This window comes from Pararge aegeria, chromosome 25 (assembly GCF_905163445.1).
Source record: "Pararge aegeria chromosome 25, ilParAegt1.1, whole genome shotgun sequence".
Classification (NCBI taxonomy): domain Eukaryota; kingdom Metazoa; phylum Arthropoda; class Insecta; order Lepidoptera; family Nymphalidae; genus Pararge; species Pararge aegeria.
In genome coordinates, this window is record NC_053204.1 from 6,303,377 (window position 1) to 6,324,094 (window position 20,718).

The following is a 20,718-nucleotide window of genomic DNA, read 5'->3' on the forward strand; positions in this document are numbered from 1 at the left end:
TCATTTTAGTACCCATAACACAAGCTACGCTTACTTTGGGGCTAGATGGCGATGTGTGTGATGTCGTAGTATATTTATTAAAAAAAAAAAAAAAGCTACTCTTAAATTGGGGCTAGATGGCGATGGCTAGATGTTTTGTCGTAGTAAAAATAAAAAAAAAATAAAAAAAAAATGGTGGATTACATATTTTTCTAAACTCCCTGAAGAAGAACACCAAGATAAATTTCAAATCCAATATGGCTTCCACCGCAAAATGTCGAATTACATTTTTTTTTTGAGTAGGTACGAGTATGAGTGTCAAATGAAAGTGCTTGACTAGTAGAATAAAGTACAGTATATTGGAAGATGAGGGTTTTTTTTTATTTTATAGTATTAAGATCTTATTAATAGTGCGTTTCCTAATCACTTCAATATTTCCAGGTTATTTCAGCCTTGGAGTACGCTGTTAAGGAACTGGCAGTTGCTGGCGGTGACCCATCCGGCTTATGTGGCTTTCCTTACGTACGACGAGGTCAAGGCCAGATTACAAAAGTACATTCATAAGGCTGGCAGTTACGTGTTCAGGTATTCATAGTTATTTTTGATCATACACTTTATTATACACCACGAAGTGATAAGGCATATACGGCATAGACAATTAGCAACATAAATAAGTTAAGTGGTAATGGCCGCCAGGCAGCCTAACAATTAGTTAAAAATCCGGAACTGTATTATATTCTCCGCTATTACGTTGAAAGCACCTTACGTGACCTGCACGGTGTAACTAAACCAACTAGGCCCTATTGAAGAATTAGTTATAAATTATCTATTTCCTATTGATCTCTCCGCAAGGATACATAATTTTTTAAATAATACTGGTGCGTGATCATTCGTAGGGTCAGACCCCCAAACTTGTTGTCCCATAATAACGCAAGACTTTAAGAGCGTCGAAAGCAACGAGTTATCTAGAGCAGATTTTCCTTAAATGACACACCAGTTCGATTGTGAGTACATCTCAAAACATATTGGATAGAAGCAGGCGTTACTTTGCGGAAATCTATGATATATTATGTGTCGGCGACTAGCTTTTATCCTAGAGTAAATAATTAATAAAAATAGTTGCATAATTATTATAAGATATTAGCATTTAAGATATTTAGGTAAGATAGATATTATTTAAATGTTATATAGACAATTATTTAGTAATAAGATTAGATTGTTTAGTAGTAAGAATTATTATTAAATAAAAAGACCCCGAAAGGTTTTATTGGCGGTCGGACACATTGATGCTCGATAGCTCACGATGAGTTCTCGACCAAGAAACGGATATAAATAGGCCACTCTGGCCGACCGCCAATCAGTCGTCCCGGAGCATTGAATCAGGAAACATCTCGTCTTTTATTGCGAAGAAACCTCAAGAACGGTGTCGCTACCCCCACCACGGGCTACGACTACCTGAACACGGTGGAACTCACGACCGGAGTGCGCAGCAGACGGGCGCCGACCAGCGCACGAGACAGAGCTCCAACTCTGTCTCAGAACATAAGGCAGGGTTCTTATACCTGCCTTATTTCGCGCCTCGTCACCCAGTGGGACACGTTCCCTTGGCGTTGGTTCGGCATAAAACGCCGACGCGCCGCAACAGTTGGTCCTTCGAGCCGGATTTGTAGAAGGCGAATTCCTGTCGTGAGAATTTTGAAGCTTGGATAAGGATCTAGTGAGATGCCACTAACAAGATCGATGAAGGATGAGCTCCGCGCAGCCTCTCAGCAAGCAGAGGAGACAATTACGCGCAGAACACAGGAGACATCGGAACATGCAGCTACAGATTCTTCGCGTACTAAAACACCAGAATCCACCGCGACAAACATCAATGTCTCCAGAGATACTGGGGAAGATCGACTCATAAAGCTGACCGCTGAGAAAAAACTGACCGAGCGGAAGAATCTAATTAAGAGCCTTCAAGAACAAGAGGCCCAGAAAAACAGCTCAATAAGGACTGTGGTGCCTGAAGGTTCAGTCCGCGCGAAGTCATTTCGGTCTACGAGTTCTGCAGCCAGACTTCGCAAATTGGAAGCAGAAGAAGAAATGCTGCAAATACAATTGAAGCTAGCTCGCATCAGGCTAGAAAAACAGCAGATTATGGATGATGAAGAAGACAATCTGGAGGAGGAACCTGCCTTGGAAGACAGATCATCTCAAGTTCAGAAATGGATCCAGACTTCTCCTTTGACTGAAGTCAAAGATGATATTCCGGGGCAACTTTTTCAAGACTCTCAAGCAACCCAACCGGGTGTGAAGATTGAACATCCAGCCACGTCTACAACTCAGGCTTTTATTATAGCTGACGCTATAAAACAAGCATTTGAGAGCCATACATTTTCAGCACAAAGAACATCTCAACATCAACTTTATCAAAAGCTACCATACTATGATGGAAACAGCTCAGAATGGGTGGCTTTCAGAGTAGTGTACGATGACACTTCAAAGTCATATACGCCGACGCAAAACATGACGCGTTTAAGAAGAGCCATAAAAGGAGCGGTAAGAAGTACGTTCAAGAGCTTGCTTTACTCAGACGCCACTCCAGACCAAGTTATGAAAGCTCTGCAACGTCGCTATGGGAGACCCGATACACTGGTAATGCAAGAACTGGATCGCATTAAGGCTCTTCCGAAGATTGGAGAAAATCCACAAGAAATATGTTCGTTTGCCAGTGACGTTGACAATTGCGTTACTGCCATACATGGGCTCCAGAAGCCTCAATATCTATGTTCTCCAGTCATGGTGCGAGAAATAGTAGAAAAGTTGCCATCATATCTGAAGTTCCAATGGTATGATTACGCTGATGCAAAAGAAGACCAAGAACCAGCAGATCTCACGTTGATGGCAAAATTTCTCAACAAGCAAGCAGACAGGTGTGGAGCTTACGCACTGCTTGAGAAAAAGAAGCAACCACGCGGACGTGAAATGACTCATATAGTCACAGAAGATGAGGAAGACGAAGGAAGAAGACCGTTGTCTGCTAAGAATGGGTCTAAGAAATGGAATTGCATAAACTGTCAGGGTAATCATTACCTGACAGATTGCCCACTCTTTCTCAAAAAATCAGTTGAAGAGAGATGGAAGTTAGTAGTCAGTCATCGCATTTGCTTCAAATGCCTGCAAGGAAGGCACAGAAAAGATCATTGTAAGAAACCTCCTTGCAAGACCTGCAAATATCCGCACCACAGTCTGCTTCACTCAGAACGAAGAAATCCAGAACAGAAAAATGAAGCATCCAATTCAACAAATGTATTTAATGAAGTAGACGCTGAACAAGCTATGACAACGAGTATAACACTGCCTGTTCATGCAATGAGGACCACCAGAGCTTATTTAAAGATAGTTCCGGTAGAAATATATGGGCCCACTGGTTCTCAGAAAATACTAGCGCTACTCGATGAAGGATCGACCGTCTCGCTCCTCGACTCTCAAATAGCCAAGAGTATCGGAGCAAAGGGAACTGAAGAAGAACTGGTGATTGAGTCAATCGGAGGAAAATTAATACGGAAGATAAACTCCGAAAGATTGAACATATGTATACGAGGAGTTCACCAACAAGAAAAGAAGAATCTTCATCGCGTCCGTACTATCGACGAAATGAATCTAGCTCCACAGTTTATAGATAAAGAAAGAATAGAACAATGTTCGCATCTAAAACAAATAGCGACCGTTCTATATTATGAGTTCGAGCCTCCTCGGCTACTCATAGGACAAGATAACTGGGAGCTGATTATATCTCAAGACATAAAGAGAGGAAAACCCGGACAACCAGTCGCCTCACTAACTGAACTTGGTTGGGTTCTTCATGGATCTGACAAAAGAAATGTAAAGCCAGTGCATTTTATTAACAAATGTATGCACGTGAAAACCATGGAAGACAAAATACACGATACTATGAAGGAACACTTCGCCATCGAATCATTAGGGGTTCAACCAAGAAGACCCACTACAGATTCAGATGGAAGAGCTCTTGCTATTTTGGAACAAACCTGTCGAAGGCGACCAGATGGACGCTTCGAAGTGGGATTGCTATGGAAAAATAAAGATGATCAGATGCCCGATAGCTACAAATCAGCAGAGAAGAGACTAATAAGCATAGAAAGGAAGATGGATAAAGACCCAAACCTAAAAGAAGAATATAAGAGGCAAATCCAGCACTTGCTTGATGAAAACTACGCTGAGGAAGCCACTAATGAACATAATTCGGCAAGAAAATGGTACTTGCCTCACTTTTCCGTCGTCCATCCACTGAAAAAGAAAGTACGAATTGTTTTTGATGCTGCAGCGAAGTCTCAAGGAAAGAGTCTTAATGACGCACTTCTGCCAGGGCCAGATCTTCTGCAACCTCTCTTCGGTGTACTTACAAGATTTCGACAAGGTCCCATAGCAGTAGCAGCTGATATAAAAGAAATGTTCCTGCAAATAAAAATAATACCAGAAGACAGGGATAGCCTGAGATTCCTGTGGCGAAAGGGCAATCAAGATACGTCACCGAAAGAGTACAGGATGAACACTGTCATATTTGGTGCGACTTTGTCACCCAGCACAGCGATTTTTGTAAAGAATAGAAACGCTGAAGACTTTAAAAACCAGTATCCTGACGCAGTCTTAGCTATTGAGCGAAATCATTATATGGATGATTATCTTCACAGCTTTCACTCCGAAAAACAGTTAGTGAAAATCGCAAGTGAAGTAGACTTCATCCATAAAAAAGCTGGTTTTGAACTAAGAGGATGGGCTTCCAACCGATCTTATCTTCTACAAAAAGTTACAAATGAAGGCGCTGAGAAAACTGAAATCGAGCTTAGCAATAAAGAAGAGAAAACTCTAGGCCTACGTTGGTTTACCAAAGAAGACACTATTGGGTTTCGTGCAAACCTACGGAATACACCCGAAGAAGTTCTTCTAAACTTCGACTTTGGTTGCCTGGATCGCTATGTAGCGATAAAGCCGCCAAATTGTATACTTTTTGTAAATTTTTTATTTTCAATTTTTCTATGTATGTTTATGTGGTGTACAATAAAAGTGTATTCATTCATTAATATAGATTTACCTACGTGGTGACACTAGTTTGTGACCCTTTAATGGTTACAGTTTGACTCGCTGTTCCAGTATACCCGCACAGGTGGATCTGCGTAAAGTGTATCATCATATAAATCTATGACCTGCCCACTTCAGGGTACAGGTCTCCTCTCAGAATGGGAAGGATTTTGGCCGTAGTCCACCACGCTCGCCCAGTGCGGATTGGTGGGCTCCACACACCTTTGACAACAGATTATCCAGAACTCTCAGGCATGCAGGTTTCCTCGCGATGTTTTCCTTCACCGCTAATGCTAGTGATATTTTAACTGCTGACATTTAAAACGCACATCACTCTGAAAAGTTAAAGGTGTCGAAAGGAATTCCGAAGCCCTAACCTCTAGGGTTTCACGTGACGTAAATTGTATAGCCACCGTTATAGCAGTCGTATTAATTCTTTCAGATTATCGTGCACAAGGCTCGGCCAATGGGCGATCGGATACGTAACAGTGGACGGCGAAATCCTACAGACTATACCACAGAACAAGAGTCTGGTGCAGGCGTTACTTGATGGATATAGAGAGGGATTGTGAGTATTACTTTTTTGACAAACTTCATTCAATAAGAAGGAGCTTATGAATTCTGATGGTTTTTTTTTAATGTTCGGACATGAAGCCTGTCCAATTTCATAGTGTCGGTACAGCGGCAGGAGAATTTGGTATTTTACATTTATGTTTGTTTTTTTTGTTTTTGTAAAATTTACATAGCTATGCTCAGTGGCGTGCACTTCATACATGCACAAAAGCACTGCATACCCAAAATTTTTTGTATGTCTCATAAATGCGAAGGATTTTTTTAATTTTATAGCACCTTCCTTCTTTACCCTGCATACCCTGGTCAAAAACCCTGTGTACGCCACTGGCTATGCTAGTAATATGCTAGTATTTTTATGCTGAACACATTGTTTTTCTATTTTATTCTTAAGGATAATAAACACGAATATAAATAATAAAGACAAGTAATATAAAAGGATAATATAAATTAAAAGTCATCATATCAACTCATTACCGGTCACCGGGCACGGGTCTCCTCCCACAATGAAGGGGGTTAAGGCCGTAGTCCACCACGCTCGCCCAGTGCGGATTGGTGGACTCCACACACCTTTGAGAACATTATGTAAAACTCTCAGGCTTCTCTGTTGAAGCGAGTGATATTTTAATTACTTAAAACGCACATAACTTAGAAAAGTTAGAGGTGCGCCCTGGGAGTCGCACTCGGCCCCCTCCGAAAGTGAAGTCGAGCTCCTACCCACTGGGCTATCGACGCTTTATAATGCTGATAATCCAAAAATAAGTACCTAAATATTTTTACCATGTCCATAAAAATTACTAAGTTGTTGCCTGGGAGAGATCGCTATAGCGATAAGACCGACTTTGCACTCCTAAACTAGTTTTTTTTATAATTTTTTTATTTTATCAATTGTGTTTCTCTTTGTATTTTGTTTTTGTGTGTGCAATAACGAATTTAGTAATAATAATGACTGAATTGCCCCGGCATCCTTTCAGTTAATTAGTTTCTCTATTTTCCAGCTACCTATATCCGGACGGTCGCGATATAAACCCCGATCTGAGCAGCGCAATCATATCGCCAGCCGAAGACCACATAACAGTTACGCAGGAACAGTACGAGTTGTACTGCGAAATGGGTGAGAACCTCCTTTCTAACACCAAATTCACCGTATTTATTTGAGTTCTTTAACATTTTATCTATCCATTCGTCTATACGTATGTCGTGTCAGCATTACTAGCATATCTGTTATAAGACCTATTTTCTGTGGTGTTAAGGTTGAAATTAGCTCGCACGCTCTTAGCCTAGGTAAAAACAACGTGAATTGCGCAGTGCAGCTGGGCAGGCAAAAATAAACATTACTTCTTCCTTTTAAAGAACCTTTCCCTGTAACGGGTTTAGTTATTAATGTTTTTTTTGCATAGAAGTAGAAGTCTATAATATTGCCGATATTTAGGTTTGCATTAAGCTCACACTCTCACAGCAAAGGTGAATACTACGTGAAACTCGCAGCATAACTGCATGCAAATATATACATATCACCATGCTGCTAGATTTATTTTCTTTTAACACTGTTAAGTAATAATGTTTGAAGCCAAGCATCTCTCTACTGTTGACGTGTCAGTATGTCTTTTAGGTTGAATTTGGCGTGTACTTGCACGACATTTAGTTATTGTGCTAAGGTTGCATTTAGCTCGCACTCTTGTAGGTATTACAACTGAAATGAATAAATGTGTGCAAATATCAACTCAACGCCTTTCTATTAATGTAGCTTTCTCATTGACAGTGTAAGGTAGTAAAGATTTTGCATGCAAGCGTTAATATATTTTCGACATTTTAGTATGGTGTTAAGGTTCAATTTAGCACGCTCGCAGCCTAGGTTCATATAACTTAAGCGCCCATGGTTGCTGCGCTCAAATATCAACTTATTGACCCGCTGTTAAAGTAACTTTTTCTTCAACATGTTTGTATTATTAAGTATTATTTATTTCAGGCAGCACGTTTCAATTATGCAAGATATGCGCGGAGAACGACAAGGACATTAGAATAGAGCCTTGTGGACATCTATTGTGTACGCCCTGCCTTACCGCTTGGCAAATCGTGAGTAAATACTACTTTAATTTTTTAATTTATTTACTTATTAATTTATTTATTTATAAAAACCAACATCTAAAATATTTTTTTATGACCAAGTTTTTACGTTCCGTTCATTTTGAATTATTGAACAAGCGTAACTTTTTTTTTCTTTTTTTTGGTCTAAAAGTTTTAGCCCTTGACTGCAATGTCACCTGGTGATAGGCGATAATGTAGTCCAAGATGGTAGCGGGCTAACCTGTTAGGGAGTATGGTATTCGTACCCCTAATCGGTGTCCAAGCGACATCGCACCGGAACACTAAATCGCTTAGCGGCACGTCTTTATCGGTAGGGTGGTAACTAGCCCCGAGCGTCTAACAAAGACATCAAGAGGGACATGCCGTGGTAGTTTTTAGTTTGGGTATACCCCTTAAGAGGGGGGAGTCCCACATAACCACCGTCCTGCCCAAGGGTCGGAGGTAGCAATAAAGCTAGCCACGGCCAAAGCCTTCCCCCAGACCAGACCAAAGAAAATTCAGAAATTATAAATTCCCTCTTCCGGAAATAAAACCCGGGATCTCCTACTTAAATTCACAGCGCTCACCGTTGCGCCTGGGAGGTCGTCAAACAAGTTTGTCTGTTTAATAATTTAATGGGAGACTATTATAACAAAAAGTTAGTTTAGAACCCTCGTAGCTTCGCCATCATTTCACTACCATATATACATTTTTGAGTAATGTAATATAATATAATAAATTTAATATAAATATTATAATATTTGACTTTTATATTTATTTTTCGGGGACTTTTATCCTGAGGACATGCCAGCCCCAAGACAATGACTTACAAGTATATTATAAAGCCGCCAAATAGGACCCTCTATGTATTCTACTTGTCGGCCGACTAGCGCAGTGAGCAGCGACTGCTTTCTGAGTCCAAGGCTGTGGGTTCGATTCCCACAACTGGAAAACGCTTGTGCGATAAACACGATTGTTTTTCAGTGTCTGGGTGTTTATCTGTATATTATAAGTATTTATTTTTTTATTTTATTTTATTTATTAAGGCCCAAACAGTATACTTAATACTTAAAATTAGTACAAAGAAAATAACACATACACCAATTAAGTAGCCGCTAATAAATCTAACGAAATACATTAAAATTGACAGCAAACTTATAACTTAATTATGAAACTTTAGAATATGTATAAAACACATATTATTGACAGATAATGTAAATAAGGGAATACCCTTATTAACAATATTATATACAAAGTAGATATGTGAAAACATAAGTAGTACTTTTACGTAAAACAATTAGAAGTTAGAAATTAGAATAAAGATGTTTTTTTAACTGAGCAAGAGTAAGATTAAATAAATCTAAATCCGAGAAATTATTATTATAGCTTTGAGTAGCTCTATAAATATAACTATTAAGAGCGTATGTTCACTATATTCATAAAAATATTCATCAGCTATCTTAGTAACCGTAACACAAGCTACGCTTACTATGGGGCTAGATGGCGATGTGTGTATTGTCGTAGTATATTAATTTATTTATTCTTGTTTACAGTTCATTCATTAAATCATTCATTCATTCATTCACTGGTCGAATACTGTTTCCAGGACTCGGAAGGTCAAGGTTGTCCGTTCTGCAGAGCGGAGATAAAAGGCACGGAACAAGTTGTTGTGGACGCATTTGTACCTCCGCGACCGCCCACCACTACTACTGATGTCAAGTAAGTTTATTAATAATGAAAAAAAAAAAAGAGAAAAAGAAAAATTATATAAAAATAATACTTTTAGTTCAGGCTAAATACCCATATGAGAAAAATTAAAAAATAAAAATTCTGTGTATATAAGCAAATACAGACTACGATAACATAACCAAATGAAAATTGCAAATAAGCTAAACAACGTTAAACTGTGCCTGTGCCTCAAGCAAGCTGTGCGGTACTATACCGACAGGAAAACTCCTGTTTATGCCTGTTTTTTGGATCTATCCAAAGCATTTGACCTAGTAGCTTACGACGTCTTGTGGCATAAGCTCGAAAAGGAATCAGCTTTGAGACCCGAACTGATTTCATTGTTTAAATACTGGTATGGTAACCAAACTAATGTGGTTAGGTGGGGTAATGAACTTAGTGACCCATATAAAATGGAGTGTGGAGTGAGACAGGGAGGGCTGACGTCCCCTAGGCTGTTTAATTTGTATGTGAACCAGCTGATTGAGAGGCTCGGTGGAGCTGGTGTCGGGTGTTCAATAGATGGCATACGCATGAATAACCTTAGCTACGCCGACGACATGGTTCTACTGAGCCCCTCAGTTGGGGGTCTTAAAAGGTTGCTGCAACTCTGTGAGGAGTATGCCGAGATGAATGGACTCAGTTACAACGCCAAAAAAAGCGAGTTCCTTGTTTTCAGGGGAAAGAACAAACTATCCAGCTTTAAACCAAAGATACAATTATGTGGTAATCCCCTGAAGCAAGTAACTGAGTTCAAGTATCTCGGTCATGTAGTAACCGACAGCCTGAGGGATGATAGTGACATGGAACGAGAGCGCCGGGCTCTGTCGGTCCGAGGCAATATGTTAGCCCGCAGATTTGCGCGCTGTACTGGGCAAGTAAAGCTGACCTTATTCAGGGCTTACTGCCAGTCATTCTACACGTGCAGTCTGTGGACGGACTACAGGCAGCGGACCTACAGTGCCTTGCGTGTTCAATATAACAATGTGCTGAGAGCGGTGTTGAGGAAGCCTCGACACTGCAGTGCGTCGGCAATGTTTGCGGATGCTCGCGTGGATGATTTCTACGCGATCATGCGCAAGCGTGCCGCGTCCATGATGCGCAGGCTAATGAGTAGTACCAACACTCTTCTCAGCGCATTGGCCAGGAAACTAGATAGTCCTCTCTGGAGGTGCTGGGGGGGTGCGCACATAGGCGCCAAGAGGCTCCCTCGGGCTTTTTAGTTATAGTTTTTAGTTATAGAATTAGTTGTTAAGCTAGAAATGAGTACCTACTAACATAGTTTAAGTTATTTGTCATACTAACACAATTATGGGTCTAATGGCCTGAAATAAAAGTTTATTTATTTATTTTTATTTATTTATTTAAACTTTATTTGCTACTAGCTTTTGTCCACGTTCTTCGTCCGATTTTTTTACGGTTTCTTATAAAGCCCGGGAGCATATGTTACACTCGTTCTGTCAACTAACTTTACGCCAAAAATCATGTTGATAACGTGCTTACTTAGGGCGTAAAGAGAGGACAAACAAACATACACCCTGTAATGTCAAGTAAGTTAAACAACGTCAAGCTTTATTCGCAACTAGCTTTTGCCCACGTTCTTCGTCCGAGTTTTTTACGGTTTCTTACAAAGCATATGTTACACTCCGTCCTGTCAACTAGCTCTACGTCAAAATCAAGTGTCAGTTGGTTTGTTTATTTATTTCTACTCTTTTTTTTTTTTTTTTTTAATAGGTGACTTGATGTCCTGAAACTCCACTGAGTTTGTATGGACATTGCAGAATCCTCTAATGTTAAACAAAATTAAAAAAAAACCTATTAGCGTTTCGGTTTCACAGATATGTCTCGGATACAGTAAATAACGTACCTCTAAATTCTTCATCCGGCTCCGCTTTCATCTCTCACAAGATAAAAAATGTAAAATGTAAATTGTTGATATTGGAAAAGAGCAACTGCAGAGTTTCTTGCCGGCTTCTTCTCGGTAGAATCTGCCTTCCGAACCGGCGGTAGAGTCACTACACACAGACAGACTTGACGTTACAAAAGTGCTTATATTAGGCCCAACTTGAAATAAATGAATTTTGAATTTTTGAATTTTGAATTCTGAAGTATTAGTTCGGTTTTCATTTACACGTTGTATTTTGTGTGATGAGTTAATAAAATGAATCTCCTTAAGACTGAAGGTAGTTAAGTTTCACGCGATCGAATAAGTAAACGTAAGTTGAAATTCTCACACTGAGCTCTCTGAAGTCGAAGGAATATGACGATGAATTGAATAAGCAAAGTTCGCTCTCGATTCCAGAATAGCAAAGACTGCAGTCAAAGCTGTATCATCCAACTCGTCTGGTTCGTCGGGATCGTCCGGTTCATCGTCGGGATGCAATGGTTCAAGTGAGTACAGTTCTTTCGCTCTCGAACCGTCGAACCGCGAGGCACCGTAAGGATCCCTACGTGGTTGATATATCGAACCGCGAGGCACCGTAAGGATCCCTACGTGGTTGATATATCGAACCGCGAGGCACCGTAAGGATCCCTACGTGGTTGATATATCGAACCGCGAGGCACCGTAAGGATCCCTACGTGGTTGATATATCGAACCGCGAGGCACCGTAAGGATCCCTACGTGGTTGATATATCGAACCGCGAGGCACCGTAAGGATCCCTACGTGGTTAATATATCGAACCGCGAGGCACCGTAAGGATACCTACGTGGTTGATATACCGCGGACGCGTACAAAGCGCTTCGTATCTTCGTCTCTGATCCGCACCGCAACAATCTGGAGTGCCCTTCCAGCTTCCATTTTCCCCAGTGCCTACAATATGGGTACCTTAAAATCAAGAGTGAATAGGCATCTTCTAAGCAAGCGCGCTCCACCTTAAGCTACATCATCACTTACCATCAGGTGTGATTGCAGTCAAGCGCTCGTCTATAAACACAAAAAAAAAATGAAAAAAAAGCAGTTTGCAGTTTTTAGTAGTATAAGAGACCTCGTCCGGGGAATTCAACAAAGTCACCGTAGACAAACCTCTCGGTTTTTGCTCTGTTCTTTTATGCGTTTTAGCGACCTCCCGGGCGCAACGGTTAGCTCTGTTGAATTAAAGGAGGTCCCGGGATTTTCTCTGTTCTGGTCTGATGGGAGGCTTTGGCCGTGGCTAGTTACCCCCCCTCCGACCAAGACGTGCCGCTGAGCGATTTAGTGTACCGGTGCGATGTCGCGTAGAAACCGATTAGGGGTTATGACTACCAAACTTCCTAACAGGTTGGCCCGCTACCATCTTAGACTGCATCATCACTCACCACCAGGTGAGATTTCAGTCAAGGGCTAACCAGTAGTAAAACAAAAAAAACCACCCTGGAGCAACGGTGAGCGATGTTGAATTTAAGTAGAAGGTCCCAGGTTCGATTCCCGGCAGGGACAATTTTGCAATTTACAATTTCTGTATTTTCTCTGGTCTGGTCTGGTGGGAGGCTTTGGCCGTGGCTAGTTACCAACCTACCGACATACACGTGCCGCTAAGCGATTTAGTGTTCCGGTGCGATGTCGCGTAGAAACTATAGGAGGTTTAATATAACTGTCATACCTCTGACAGGTTGGCCCGCTATCATCTTAGACTCCATCTCTTCACTTGCAGTGGATATACACTATGGGAGACTATTTGGCTATACTAGTCGAAGTCAAATCAAAAATAAACCTGTTTGGCTCAACCGTTGAACCAATCTTAACGAAATTTAGTACAGAGGTACTTTAAAATCCAAAAAAAAAAAACACGGTTATATACTACGTTATACTTGGATTCACTTGGGCACAGATAGTGTGCAATAAAGTATCAAAACAGACAAACATAAAGAACATCTTCATGTTTTCAGGTACTGAAGTAACGATATCAAGCAACTCAAACGGCTGGTCGTCTAGAAACACCACATTCAACGGATTAACAGACGACATCGACGATCCTGAGGTAAATTAATTTAATATACATATAAAGAATCTAAAATGTATTGTCAAGAATTCAATTAGAAAAAAGGCAGTATTAAAACGAGCGAACAGGAATAAATGTTAAAAGTACTGAATATGGCTTACTAAAATACTATGTGAGCGAATTTATAGTGGCGAATACATAGAAAACGACCACTGAGTAATTGATTACCGAAAAACCTAATTGCTACATGACTGATATTAATAAAAGACTGGTCTCAAAAATTACCACTTATTTTAAAGAATGTATTTATCGCTTAGGATTTTATAGTCACTCATGGTTTAATTTTCGCGTACTCAATATTTCTCGCCCGCTATGATATTTTCGCAAACATGAATTTTAAGGATGTTTGTTAGGAATTTCATGAAGCTTAAATATTACTGTATCTTATTAGCGTCTGCCATGTTTTTTTTTTATTCGTTCGCTTTATTGTAAACATTACTGCCCGCGTCAATTTTTATTCACCCGGGTTAAAAGTAGCCTTCATAATACTAACCGGCTTTTGAACTATATGTTCATGCATTCATGATCTAAAACCATGTCAATGCGTCGCTGCGTGAAAGGACAAATCAACACTCAAACAGACTCCTACAAATTAATTTTGAATGAGTGTATCCGCATATTTTTAAAACTTTAATTATTCGCAAAGTATGTAGTAGGCGTGACAGATGTCAAAGTAATATTTCTGACTAATTTCGAATGGCGGATACACATATTTTTAGAACTTTTATTATTCGCAAAGTATAATTACGCGTGACAGATGTCAAAGTAACATTTCTAGGTTTGGCATTATGATAGAAATTGACCATTGCTGCGTGAAAGAAAGAGAAATCAACAAACAAGAACGTTTGCGTGTAAAATACTTGCGGGGGGATTTTAACGTTTGCGACTGTGTTAAAAATCTATCGTAGACACGACATTGTAAAGACTGGATATTTTATGTATGAATACATTACATGTTTTCAAAATCAGTGGGGCAATGAAAACCGAGATAATCGTTGAAAACAATTGGTTCAACGTAAACGTTCTGATTCCAATTTAAACAATCCTAATTTGTGGCGTCACGCAATTAACTGAAGAATGAAAATATCTTTGACATCTGACATCTAAAATGAGGTATAATATTTTACGAACGGTTTTATTTTGTCTATTTTACTTCCGAATTTGTGACGTCACACATGACAACCAGTGTCCGCGAACCGCGAACTTTTCACGCTGCATGTAATGCATTTTGAAGTTTATTTGGCATGTCTGTTTATATGTGTGGGTTTATTGTACCATGGGCTCTTGTCTCGTCTCTGCTGTTTGATGTTTCTAGTAATAATATTCTATTCAATACATTTGCTCGTAAAGTGGATCTTATTGCACTGTTTTCTAAACTGTTAAGTAGATGATTGCGGCACAACTTCATAAATAATAGTCAGCAATTGCTCGGAAAGAAGTAAACTATCTTTATTCGATGTTTTTTTTAAGTTGTTGCAATAAAGAAGATCAAGCCCAGGTCCTGACCTGACCTGGGTAAATATTTTAGTATCGGTCTTAACATTTTTGTATCACAATACATATTGCAATTCTTGTATACAACGTGTAAATGAAAACCGAAAGAATATTTCAAAGGCTTTAGTACATTATGTACTACTGTCTCTGAGACTTGTCTGTAAAACCGAAATCCTATTAGTTTTTGAGTGCCATAGTTTTTACTGAAAGAAATCAGATGCAGCCCTAATATGACTCCTGTCACTTAATTGGATACGCATCGCGTAGGGTAGGTACTACGCGCGTGTCGTTCTTTTAACTTCAGTAGGGTTGTCACAAGTAAACGATTACAATGTTTTGAAATAGTTTGTATGAAAATATAAATATTTTTCTTTTGATTTAATATTTTTACATGGTGATTCCTTATGAAACATTCTTATGCATCCTTCAACATTATTTCGTAATTCGATTATACGTTGTAAATATTACGTTATATACTTATTTCGTGTATCTCAGAAACGGCTCGATATGGATTAATTTTTGTATTTAGAAAAATCTTACATACTAAACCAAGTTATATTCAAGGATCATATAATAACATACAGTGGGAGTATATGAACTGTTTTTTTTATTCATATGTATTTTCTATTTTAGCGTGCTTTACATACAAATGTATTGAAAAAGTAGTGTCGTACAAGAGTGCATTAATAATAATTAAACTTCGCGTTACATTAAAATTGCGCATGGGTATTTATTATCAACTTGGCACACTTGTAAGATAATTTTTACTAGTTATTTATTTTTGTTTTTATTTTACTTTTGATAGTTGGTTGCATTGGAATTCGAATAACAAATCGGTTGAGATATTATTTGTTCGGAAACTAGTTTGATAGTCCTAAAAGTATTGCTGTCTTTTTCTAAACGTAGTAGGGAGTAATAAGAAAGGGACGGCAATACTTTTATACTTGTCAGTTTAATTTGTGATACCAAACATCTGATTCGTAAAAAAAATAAAATAGCTATTTTTTTTTATTTTACAAGGGAGCTAAGTTCAATTTCTGCGAGTGCTGAGTTGGAATCCCACGCTTGTTTGGGATTCAAACTAAGCGAAAATAAGAGATTTAAATATACGAGAAACAATACATTACTTGTCTACACAATTTTATATCAGTTGCAATAAAATTAAAGACGATATTACGAATGAATAAATCTTAAAAAAGCGTAGTAAAAAAAAAAACACTATTCATGCTCTTAATGATCTTGTTTATGCTCTTGTGCATAAAAAGTGTATTGATCGAACACCGTAGCAATTAAAATTCAACCTTATATCACATTGATCGAATGTCTAAATTCCAATGCATCCAAACTGTCCGCATGTGCATTTTAGTAAAGTATTGTGTTTATTTCGCAGAGGCGGAGAAAATCACCGCATGTTTAGAGTTGCGCGGATTCCAAATCGACCCGATATATTTCCATTTAAATGCTTTCGTACTGTGGCTTAATAAAAATAATTAACAAGCTGGGACGCGTAGTTTAGCTCGCGTTATTTAAAAAAATTATAAAATAATAGTATTTTCATCGCGGTAATTGATTAAAATTTAGCCTCTTCCCTTATTTACCTTTTGCCTTTAATAAAAACTTTACTATTACTATATTGTGGCTCCCACGTCATTAGGATCACTATAAATTATGATTACTTTGCGAGTGTTTTTTACCTCCACTTAGCGGTGGGCACACACCCTAGCTGAGCGGTTTTGTGTTTTCAAAGTTGCAAGAAATAGCAGACTTCAGATATACGCAGAGTCGAAATTAATATGAAATATTATCATATTAATTTCGTTCATCATTTTCTTCTTTCATTAAGGGTTGTCCGGAGGAGATCGCTTAAAGCGATAAGACCGTCTTTGCGCATTTTTATTTTTCTACTATTTATGTTTTCAATATATGGTATCTTTATCCCTTAATTGTGTGCAATAAAGAATTTATCTATCTATCTAATTTCGACTCTACGTCCCTCAGAAAAAAGATTTGACAGACACACAGACAAAAAACAAAATATCTTACGCCAGATGAAAATGAGAGAGAAACATCAAATATATAATGAAAAGGAGAACTTTAATTTCATTGTAATAGTTTTTTAAGAAGTAATTTCAGACATAAAAATTAGCTCTACCTACCTCTGAGGGACCCGTCAAAATAGTTTATGCCTAAAAATTAAAAACGTTTATCTGAGTACAAGAGGGATTTTATTTATTTGTATTGACACAAACAGGCATGCTTTCTCAGCTTCTCCTTTGGATACTGGATTGTTTAATAATAATCCTTAAATCTGTATTTATATATTGATTTATTTCTAAGTCTTCACAGGCTGCACCGTCATTTACTACCAGGAGAGATTTCAGTCAAAGGCTAACTTATAGTGTAATAAAAAAAAATACACCAGCGATGTACAGCATTAAATTAAAAATATATTAAACCACAGTATGAATGTAGTTTTAGTTGATAAACTTAATTTATACATTTAATTATCGTTTTGTTACACCTACATACAATCTATGTCAAATTATTATTTTTTACACTTTTGACATTGACTGTACGTATTTTTGTGTATTATAATAAATTGGGACTGATTCATCATAGTTATAATTATTTTTCAATCATTGATAACTAAATCATAATCATCTTTTATCTTTTTTTAATTTGTAGTATAAATTTAAAAAAAAATTAAAAAAAGTCTCTGTGATTAATTTTTCGTCTTTTTTTCGATAATAGTAAACAATCACTTAAACGGGAGTGATGCTGGATTTATTTCAGTGTTACCCGCCTCCTGTCCGGCCTCTTGAGTTTTAACTTTTGACACTCGTAAAACGTGCTTACAGAATGACTCATGTGTATTTTATAACGCCCCCCAGTGATATGAAATATAATTTAAAAAAAAAATTATAAACACAAATGTGTTGTATGTAAATGAATTAGTAATTTTGCATTAATACTTATGACATTTTTTTTAATAATTTAATATTTTGTAATAAATAAATTTTATTGCGTATTGAGAAACATTTTCAAGGTCGAATTTTATGTAATGAGGGGCCAACAAATATTCGTCGTCATAACTGGTCCAAGCATTAAGACGGCGTATAAAATTTAACGCAAGTGGCATAATAAAGCGTAACCAATAATTGTCAGGTCGTGGAAGGCAACGCAAAAATAGATCACAAACGTGCGCTACTTACGTACATTAGCCATCTGTTGTATACCTAACAAAAATTTATTGTATAACAGAAAAAAAGATAGAAATAAAACTACATAATAAACTGCTTACATTATAAAATGTGATAGCCGAGATGAAGGATTTATTTTGTTGCACTCTGAGTGAACTCACAAATATAGCGATTTGGATTTTATCATACACACTATAGTTATATATATTATTAATATTTACATAACATGCTTCATTGTCGTATTAGGATAACTTTTTCCTGTAATGACAAAAATGTAAGATGGGAATAAATAAATAAATAAAAAGATTACGAAAAATGAATTTTCACAGATACACACATTTGCGCCCCAACTTCCAAGCTTCAATTGCCATGTACTGGCATGTACAACAAAGTGCCAGTACTTTAACCCGCATCTCTGTATCAGATTTATTTTTGTAGATACTATAAAAACTAGTTCAGGGTCCTAGTGTGAGTTTTGGTGTGAAAAAATTGTTTCCTAGTATTGTTACTAGATGGCGCTTTTCGATTTCATACAAATCGCAGTTAAAGATCGAATAAAAAATCTAGGTAGAAAATCTTACAATCTTACCCAGTGATTGTAATTGTAAACATACTTGAATTTGTTGTCTTAATATATATAACACCTTACATTATGGATGAAAAAAAAGTCTTAGAGTTCTCAGTTCAGTACTTAAAAACATGTGGAGTCCACCAATCCGTACTTGGCCAGCGTGGTGGACTACGGCTAGAACCCTTCTCATCCTGTGGTAATAGTTTGGTAATGATGATAATAATATCGCACCAATTCTATGAACTTCTTAAAGGGGACAATAAATAGTAGAGACAAACACCTGTAAACGAGCGTTTTGTTCTTTCACGATATGACCTTGATATAACTGAATACACCACAGCTTGCATTTAAGTTTGAAACATCAGAATCCTCAGCGTATTAACAGTCCATTACTGGCCCTACTCTCTCATAGAACATAAGGTAATTAGATTATTGACCCACCATACCAATGCTGGGGTGGGACACTCTTAACCATATTTAGTTTCCGAATTTAACCTCTTTAAACGAACGAAGCCGTCTTGAAAATGTCTCTTAATACGTTATGACTTGCTGGAGTAATCAATTAAAATTATTAATGTAGTTATAATCTATTTAAATTATTGAATCTTTTAATTCGGATATTTGTCCTAGGTGCAAAGCAAAAAGAAGCCGGAATGCGTATATGCCGCAATCCTCTATATGTAATATAAACTTTAGTTTAAAAGGAAAAATAACTTTCCTTCCCTTATATTTTAATACTAATTATCCTATTCCGGTCTAAGAGGAATCCAAAAAATGAAATATCATTAAAATCGTCGTCCAGCCGTTCTTGAGTTATAAATGGTGTACATTTTCAAGTTTCTTTTTTATATATAGATTTCACAAAACCCCATTTATTTTTCAGCTACTATATAACGTGTAAATGAAAATAATGCTTCACAGGCTATAGAGGAACGTTATATACTCTTGAAACCAAAACCTTATAGTTTTTGGGTAAACCACTGCCATAGTAATACTGAAAGTAATACAGCCATAACATGCAAAATTAAAATCATGTGACCGCTGTCACTTTGTTATGTAAGCATTGCCGTAGCGTAGGTACTATGCACGTGTCGGTCTTTTATCTTCAATAGGGTTGTCATAAGTAAACACTTACGATGTTTTGAATTAGTTTGTGGATTTTTTTTTTTCTTCAATGTTTAGAATTCAGCGTTCACGAACCAATGCCAGCTGATTCTTTAAAGGCTTCCCCCTTCCTCCTTAAATAGGATAGGTTATTTTCCAAAACTAAAAAACCGCTTTTAACTCATCTGCACTGGATCGGAATGCCATTCATGTAGGGGTATCTATATTTACCGCATTCGCATGCTTTTCGTGATTCGTGAATTGCAATTACATTCATCACTCGACCACCCCTGAATTTAAATTTGAAAATTGTTTTAGAAATTTGTCTTTTTTACCTGGAACTAACTAATTTTCTATTAATTATCTAGCATCCATTGACAATTAGTTGAACACTGTTAATTAAATTTTTTTTTTTAATTTAAATATGGTACGCATTTATACGCATCCCGGCCACGCATGTCCATAGATTATGGATGTTATGCTATAGGTTAATTATTATTTGCATATTTTCTTTAGATATTATGTAAGTAATTATTTTTTACGTTTTTTTTATGTCTATGGATTTATTTATTTGTAAGTGTACTTGAATGTTGACAATATACGCTTGAATGAATGTGCTTTTTGTGTTTTCTTTTGCGTTTTTGCATCCCTGGCGCTTTTTTATCTGTTCCTTTTAATCAAATACTAGTTATAGTCGTGTGTTACACCTGTATCCCAACTATTTTTATAAATACGAAAGTTTCTGTAAGCAAAAAAATATCGTTACGAAAAACTGTATCTTACAGTATGGTATAGTAGCTGGATATAAACAGCAGCGTATTTTTCCAAGACTACTTTAATATCTAATTTCAAAGAAATCCATTCAGCTACTTTTTAGCATGGAAATATATATATATATTTACAGATAGCTTACTTCACTCTGCAGCCTTTAAACTGATAAGA

General features: G+C 37.5%; 1 protein-coding gene across 2 annotated transcripts in view; it reads left to right on the forward strand.

Annotated features, from left to right (window-relative positions):
- LOC120634837 (E3 ubiquitin-protein ligase CBL-B-B) overlaps positions 1–20,718 on the forward strand; it is a 111,641-nt gene that overhangs the window by 84,999 nt on the left and 5,924 nt on the right. The window contains exons 3-10 of one of the 2 annotated variants that reach the window (XM_039905665.1): positions 421–564; positions 5,507–5,632; positions 6,633–6,748; positions 7,604–7,710; positions 9,308–9,420; positions 11,729–11,817; positions 13,295–13,386; positions 16,292–16,759. In XM_039905665.1, coding sequence (XP_039761599.1) covers positions 421–564; positions 5,507–5,632; positions 6,633–6,748; positions 7,604–7,710; positions 9,308–9,420; positions 11,729–11,817; positions 13,295–13,386; positions 16,292–16,318 — 814 coding nt within the window. In that variant the 3' untranslated portion in view covers positions 16,319–16,759. Of the gene's footprint in view, positions 1–420; positions 565–5,506; positions 5,633–6,632; positions 6,749–7,603; positions 7,711–9,307; positions 9,421–11,728; positions 11,818–13,294; positions 13,387–16,291; positions 16,760–20,718 lie in introns of those variants that run through there. The other variant, XM_039905664.1, reaches the window with a different exon arrangement.